Source organism: Marmota marmota, unplaced genomic scaffold (assembly GCF_001458135.2).
Source record: "Marmota marmota marmota unplaced genomic scaffold, marMar, whole genome shotgun sequence".
NCBI lineage: Eukaryota > Metazoa > Chordata > Mammalia > Rodentia > Sciuridae > Marmota > Marmota marmota.
Genome location: NW_026000211.1, coordinates 2853160 through 2860984, shown reverse-complemented (window position 1 = coordinate 2860984; position 7825 = coordinate 2853160). Strand labels below are relative to the sequence as shown.

Here is a 7825-nt window from a genome sequence, read left to right as displayed (position 1 = left end):
TATATATATATATAAAATCCCAAAGGACAAATCAAGGCACCCACTTTTGAGAAGATGAATTTAAAAGTTGCCATTTTCCCAAGTACTACAAGTGTGGTATCCAAGAAAAGTTTAGGAATGCTGCAATGGAGAATTCCTCTTTTCCTATTTATTTGCTGATTGAATGCTATTTACATATTATTTTATGAATGTTAAACTTCTATTCAGATAACATTTCAGAAAGTCCAGGACTAAGATAATTACCAAGAATAACTGTCCTGAATTTGAGGAATTCCCTAGGAATCCCTAAAAGAAGTCACCTCAGAATTTCATGCAGCACTGTATTGACATTAGTGGCCCAAGATAAAGATCTAAAATGGTACTTTAAGTTGCTGAAGATGTGGGGTTGCAATTTGTGTAATCAGGAGGGACTGCTGTAGGGAGTGGGGAAGGGGCAAAAGAGAAAGTTTGGACCCTTCAGATATATTGTAGAGAATCTGCAGTAGTATTTCGGATTTAAAAAAAAAAATCAGATTGTAGATTATTTTTAGCTATTTCTAATGACATTTACCTCCATATTTCTAAATAATGTGATGGGTAATGTAATAGTTTTTCCACTTTAGCTATTATCTCTTAATTTCCTACAATAGAAGATGAGGATTTATCTCTCTACACCTATTCCTCTCATCATCCTTAACCCTACCTCTCACAGACCCTAGACTCAAAAATAGTTGTTTCATAATTTTCAGTTAAATTAGTATTTACTATTTTTTATTTTGACTACATAAAAAAAAATTCACAGCTTAGCCAGGTAGTGGCACATGATTGCATCGCTCTTCTTTTTTTTTCTTTACTTTGTTCTTTTTATACACATCAGTACTATTTATTTGACATATTTATGCAAACATGAGTATGTCTTATTCTAATTAGGATTCCAGTTTTGTGCATGTACGTGATGTGAAGATTCACTGTGGAGTATTCCTATAAGTACATAGGAAAGTCATGTTAGAGTCACTCCACTGTCTTTCCTATTCCTGTCCCCCCGCTCTTCTAATAAAACTGGTCCTCCTAGAGTTAATAATTGATTCTTGTAGTTTCCTGTGAAACTATTACAAATTCTTCCATCCAAATTGTCTGGCTAGACTATAAAGTTCTTCTCAGTGTAGCTATCACATATAGCTGACATATTCATCTTTCTCTTTCTTTCTTTCCTTCTTTCTTTATCTAAGTGATATCTTTTATAGAGAACTATCCAGTAGCTTTTGAGAATAAAGGGTTTTTTAAAGTGATTTTTCACATAATATTAAGGTAGGAACAAATTCCCATCCAAGTTGTTAAGGCATATTTGCTTGTCATCTTATTTCCACTGTTACTTCTAAAAAATGCAATACCATTATCATTCCCAAGTCCTAAAATATAATTTCTCATTCTCTGTCTGATAGCATTAGGGATCATTAACTTGCCTCCTACATTCTGAAATTTCACCAGGATGGTTCCATTACTATTTCATATTCCATTTGTTTTCTTCGGTCTGAAGACTTGGATCATTAATTATGGGATATTTTCTGAAATTTTTTTTTGAAAAATTTCTCTCACTTTTCTCTGAAATGCTACTGAGAAATGTGGCTCCCCTCCAAGGTGACTAATGGACTAAGGAAGAGAAGGAGGGCAAGAAATTGATGACTGCCTACATTCAACTTTTCATGGCATTTGTACACCTATTGTGGCCATTGTTAGAACATTTTATTTTTGTTTACATAGTTTCTCACACAATATTGTAAGCTCCAATACGAAAGATAGACTAGATAGATTGTTTAGGTTTATATTTCTGATGTTTAGCAGAGCATCTTCCACATAGTAGGCACTAAGTAAACACGAGGTTAATAGAGATTATGATATGACTATGGTCACTTCTGTATTACTACACTCTTGATTTCAGCTGCTGGGGCTTTACTTAGGGACTTGTTCTCACAGGATATAGAATCATCAAGCACAGTTATTATCAGCTGACCTTTTAATCAGCAAGCCAAATTATAAGGTGAATGTTTGTTTCTGAAGCAAGTGCAAAGTAGAACATGATCATTAAATAGCACATGTCGTTCAATGATTCTCGAACTAGAAGGTCTTCAATTATCATTGTTAGATACAATAACATTAAATTTTGTTTGATTTTAGAATATATACTGTATGCCACGGAGTGCTTATGTTGAGGAGTGGTGTTACAAAATTAAACCAAAGAAAAATTTGTAACTGCTTTGTGTCCAAATATCCCATGCACTAACGTCACAGAAAGCAACTTTGGACGTTTCACAGACATTTTTCAGAGTCATTGCACAACTAGAAGTGCATACAGACTCTTGTAATATTAATACAGTGGTGTTTGAGCACATGTGTTTCAGAAGTGAAAAATCCCCATGGAAATTCACTTCATAAAATCAACACCCTGGAATGACCTACACTTTTCCAGATCCTCCATCCAAATCCTCAGCAGCTGAGCTCATTTTGAATGAAAATGCACAAAAAGGATTAGAAAAGAAATGTAATATAAATGTGCAAAATAAGGAGTCAGTAATTTGAAATACAATTTTAAATAAGGCAGCCTGATGGGGAAGCCCATAAGGAAAGTCATGTTTTTTACTGACTTCTCTCTCTTACAGGACAGATTTTAGTTAATTCAGATGATTTAGAAAATGACACCAGTATGCTCAGAAGCAATTGCAAATAATCTCACTTTTCTATGTACCTGTACTTTTTTCAGGCTTTAAACCACAGAAGTAGATTTAAATGAACTTTAAAATCAAAATTTAAATAGGAAATCTGAACAGGAGAAGTTGTAGAGATGAAACTTTTTACAATCACAAGATAAGGAATGGGCGTTTCAAAATATAAAGATGACAAACATAATCATAATCATGAAAAAATTTTGCCTTAAAATTAAAAAGGTATACATTCATAAGAATGTCGTGGAATTGTCCAAAGAACGTAAATCGGAAATGAGATCAGGATTAAAACTGTGTTGAATCTATCTAAGTTACAATCTCTATCTCTGTAGTTAGAGTCTTTTAGAACTTGTTATTATATCTTACTTTGATGTGATAGAAATACCACTTATCAAACTTGAGTGGATTATGTTAGCAATTATTTTAAGATTTTTAAGGGCAAAATTGTTGTGTATTCTTTTCTCCATGGAAAATTATATTTCTCGTTTGTAAAAGAAATCAAACCAGAATTCAGGCTCAACTTAAATGTAAATGTGGCTTAGGAATGACACAGTAATACCACTTGGCATTTCTTAAGTTGGCCTGCTCTTTCTACACTGGATAAAAATAAAGAAAAGAAAGCATCTAAAACAGAACCGCCCTATTACAACCCAAATTTGCCCATGAAAGCAGAAATTTTCTGGCTTGCATCTATGCGTTTTTTCCACTTTCCGTAGCCTCCCACACTATAATGACTTATGCATGGAATTCAGAGACTTTATATTTTCTTTTGAGTGCAAAATGAATGCCAACATGGAAAATGTGAATGCTGGCCATTTTCAAAGATGGCCACAGACCTTTAGGGGAATTAAATAGTATCCAAAAAGATATTTGGTCAAGCTAGGGTACCAACATTTTAGTATATTCCTTAACTTCACCAGTCTTTATAACATGGGAATATTTGCCTTTGGGACATCTGCTGGGTCAGAATAACTTGAGATTTTTGATGGGGAGTCAGAATCCATTTCAATACACTGAAATGTCCCCAAACTAGCACAGCAGTTAATCTTGTTTATGGGTGAAATCAATAAGCCAATCCATGTTATGTGCTGACAGTTCTTGTGCAAAATAAAAACTAAGTGTCTGCTCTTTGGGATTTTTCATTTACAGTCCAGTTATTTGGTTTCATTGTGGAATAATATTTGGGTTGCTCAATTTATAATGTTGCATTTACTTCCTCATTCAAAAGGATTTGACTAATTCAAGGCAAAAGGATGAATACCTGGAAAGTGTTTTTATTCTGAACTTATATTACACATAATTTTCTTGTTTATTTAAATTTTTATGGCCAAATTCTAACTGAAATACACAAGCCAACTCCTTAGATACCCAAAGAGAATGAGATTCAAGTTTCTGAAGATTAGTCTTAATTGTTTTATCATATTCATATCTCCTTTCTGGTTCACTTGAATTCCTGAGAGGTATGGAAAGTTTATACATACTAAAGATACATAAGGAGAAGGGATGAAGTAGATTCTCCAAACTACATGGAGACAATGAATTTTACTGGCTATCTGAGCCTGGGCCTTAGAACCAGTACTTAATTTGAATATGGACTTACTTCCTAGACGTATACTTTGGACAATTTATTGAATTTATTTAAGCTTCAGTATTACTAGCTTGCTAGCTAGTATTAGCAGTAAAACGATGCATGAACAGATGTATATGTCCTAAAATGCTATAAATTGTACATGTTGTGATTTCTTACCCATGAACCGTGTGTTAATATGAGCCAAACTGGATTATTCTATATTTCTTAGTCATTCCCTGGAGTAAATACATCCTGGCCATTTGGGGTCGGTATTAATTCTTTCACACACTAATACTTACACATGCTGTCTCTACAACTCAAGTTTTGCTTGGCTAGTTCCCCGATAGCTTTTGCTGCAATTTAAACCAAACAACAAATGAATTTCTTTAACAACTTGTGTTCACAAAAATGAATTAAAGGAGCACATGAGCTAGAGCAATGAGTTTCTTCTGGTGATTTTTCTCAAGTATTTCAATTCAAATATTTTCTTAATGGAGTTTTAAGTGTTTGATAATTTATATCTTTATTCATTAATGGACCAGTTCTACTGCTTTTAAAATTATTGCTGATAAATTTTGACCAGAGATATATTTCTTCTTTTATTAGGCTGCTGCTTAAAGAAATAAACCTTTAAAGCTAGGAGACAGAAGCTTTAAAAGATTTCTTACTTCTGTCTTCATAACACAGAGTGGTGCTCTTTTTTTTTTTTTTACCCAAGATAGATTTTGACACTAGAAATGTATCTGTAACTGCATGTTTTTTAAAATTTTTTAATAGGTGGCAAAATGACAAAATTCACTGTGTTCTTTGATCCATGAATTTGAAATAATCTTTCATCAAGTTCCATCTCCTTGAGCCTCATATGGAATGCATCTCTCTGTCTGTTGTTAAACGACGATGACATGTCTGCAGCTATCAGAAAGAGAAGCTGGGAAGAACATGTTACCCAACGGGTGGGACAGCCTTTTAGTTCTGATGATTGCAACAGAGTATGTCATCATGGACTTGTAGCCGACAGCTTGCAGGCAAGTATGGAAAAAGATGCAACTCTCAATGTGGACCGCAAAGAAAAGTGTGTTTCGCTCCCAGACTGCTGTCACGGATCAGAGCTGAGAGATTTTCCTGGGAGGCCAATGGGTCACATTTCAAAGGAGGTGGATGAAAATGACAGTCATGAAGGTGAAGATCAGTTTCTTTCTCTGGAAGCCAGCACAGAAACACTTGTGCATATTTCTGATGAGGATACCGATTCTGATCTATACCTTGTGGGTGATAAACAGATTTTAACTACCCAAGGGCATAAAATATCAGACCAACATAATGTCGAAGGAGCAGGCTCCTTAGTAAAGACACTGCCTATCATGGAAAGTAACCAAGATTCTTATAACTCCTGGGGAATGGCTGGGGAAGCTGATTTGGTAGAAGATTGCGGGGAAAATAAAGTTGCTGATACTGTAAGAAGCCTGGAGCTTTGTAGTGATATAAGCTTAAATGAAACAAAGGATGTACCCAACGTAATTATGCTTGATTCTTTGAATGTGAAAGATATTGTGCCTGAGAAGCAATTGCTGAATTCTGCCGTAATTGCCCAACAACGAAGGAAACCTGACTTCACTAAAGATGAACCTGAAAGAAATACCCTCGACGTCAGACAGGATGAGTTCTTGGCTACTCCTTGCACAGACAGAGGACTGCCATTATTAAAAGCAGATTTTGGAAGCTGCATTTTGCAGCCTCCTTCCTGCCCCAGTGGAATGTCAGCTGAAATCGACCTGGAGAAGAGCGGTTTCTCAGAACATCAAAACAAAAGTCCTCCAAAGGTCAACATGGAAGATGGCATGCAGTGTTTACATGTGAGGGACTCTCTGACCACCCAGGAGTCCACAGAGAGCCAAGTCAGACTTCGCAAGAGAAAGGTAAGACACATTCACAGAGTATCTGGCTTTTGAAATTTTTTAAATATCCCCATTTTTATCACTTGTTATTTTGCTTTATTAAAAAGCTTTGTAGGCATTTCTTTTGCCCTATAATGCAGCTATTTAACTTAAAGACTATCCACTTGGTGAAACCATCAAAATATGTACAAATTATAATACAATTATCTTTCAATTTCACTAATAATATTTATGATGGCTCTTGGATATTATACTTTGAAATTGTGTTGAAGATATAATTTGACATCTTTTCTCTAGTTGGAACTGAATAGTTGTCACCTAGCTCCTAATGATGCAGTTGAAGGCCTTGAGGAGTAAAACTTTCAGAAAGGAAGTTGTGATTTTTTTTAACGTAGGATCCTTTATTTAGACCTCTTTCTTTTTCCCTTCAAAAGTATATTTCATCATAGTAAGAGTGGTATAAGTCACCACTATACATGTTTAAAGGCAACAAACAATCACTCCTCCCACCCAATGTCTGACACTATTTAAATGATACCCTGGCATATTCACCAACAGTAGATGCATCATGATTTCTATTTCTTGCCACAATTTTAAAACATCAAAAAAGCCAATCCCTAGATCCCTTAGGAAGTTTCCAAGTGAGAGAAGCAAACACTGAGGTATCACTACATTGATTTGTGGTTTAGCTAGTAAACTCTTAGCCAAAATTTCAAGATTTCTCCAATATTCTTTAGACAGTGTGGGGTTGTCCATTCCTGATATAAGTCCAAATACAACTTCTCCTATACATCCCACCTACCAACTGGCATTGAGACCCTGCAGATCAGACACTTTGTATAATAATTAAAATATGCTTTCTTACCCTTCTGTTGATATAATCTTAATCTATAGTTGCAATTCTACCAAACACAAAACTAATGTTCTTAGTTCTTTTTAATGGGGGCTATCTACCTACAATGAAGAAAAAAAAAAAAACTTCCACAACTGTCTCTGTGGTTAAAAATCTGGTTTCCATAAACTGTGGTTTAGCTAAAAAACTAGATCAGTAATGTGTCATGAGCTCGTTTAATTGAAAGCAAAGACTTTACAGCAAAAATTGGTGTGTTCGAACCATGTGCCAACAGAGTATTCTGTGCTGCTGGCCATCTCTCCCTTTCTTACATAAATTGTATTAAAATGTTAATGTTCCATAAAGTTGTTATGATTGGAATGCTCGGGCCACTTTTTCAGAAATTTCCATATATCCTATCAATTCTGTTGGAGGGAATGCAATAATGACATAAGAAAGTCTCAGCTGACCTATGACATAGCCCCCCTAAAATAAGACAAATCCTGCCCAACTGCCGACATAAACATTGAACATTCCCTAAACATGTGCTCACCATTTGGACATTTATATCAATACTGAGAATGCTGGAAAGGATTTACTCTTGGACGTGTCCCTGTAGCTCCATTGTATTTTGAGAGCTGCAATCATATCTCATTTACAAGTTCTAACTTAAATAATTTATATTAAGCATTTTGTTATTCTAAAGCTTTGTGACATTATCTGGTGGAATATTTACTATGACTCTATAACCATTTTGGGGTGGGCTTGTAATGAACAGATTAAATGTAAAAATTCAGATTCAAAATTTACTCTAGGAAAATACGGTTAT

The 7825-nt window shown here is 34.9% G+C and overlaps 1 protein-coding gene across 5 annotated transcripts in view; it reads left to right on the top strand.

The window, feature by feature from the left end:
* Positions 1–7825, top strand: part of Dlc1 (DLC1 Rho GTPase activating protein) — a 389714-nt gene that overhangs the window by 13179 nt on the left and 368710 nt on the right. For all 5 annotated transcript variants that reach the window (XM_048791799.1, XM_048791800.1, XM_048791801.1 and 2 more), the window contains exon 2: positions 5047–6185. In XM_048791799.1, the coding sequence (XP_048647756.1) occupies positions 5172–6185 (1014 nt within the window). In that variant the 5' untranslated portion in view covers positions 5047–5171. The remainder of the gene's footprint in view (positions 1–5046; positions 6186–7825) is intronic.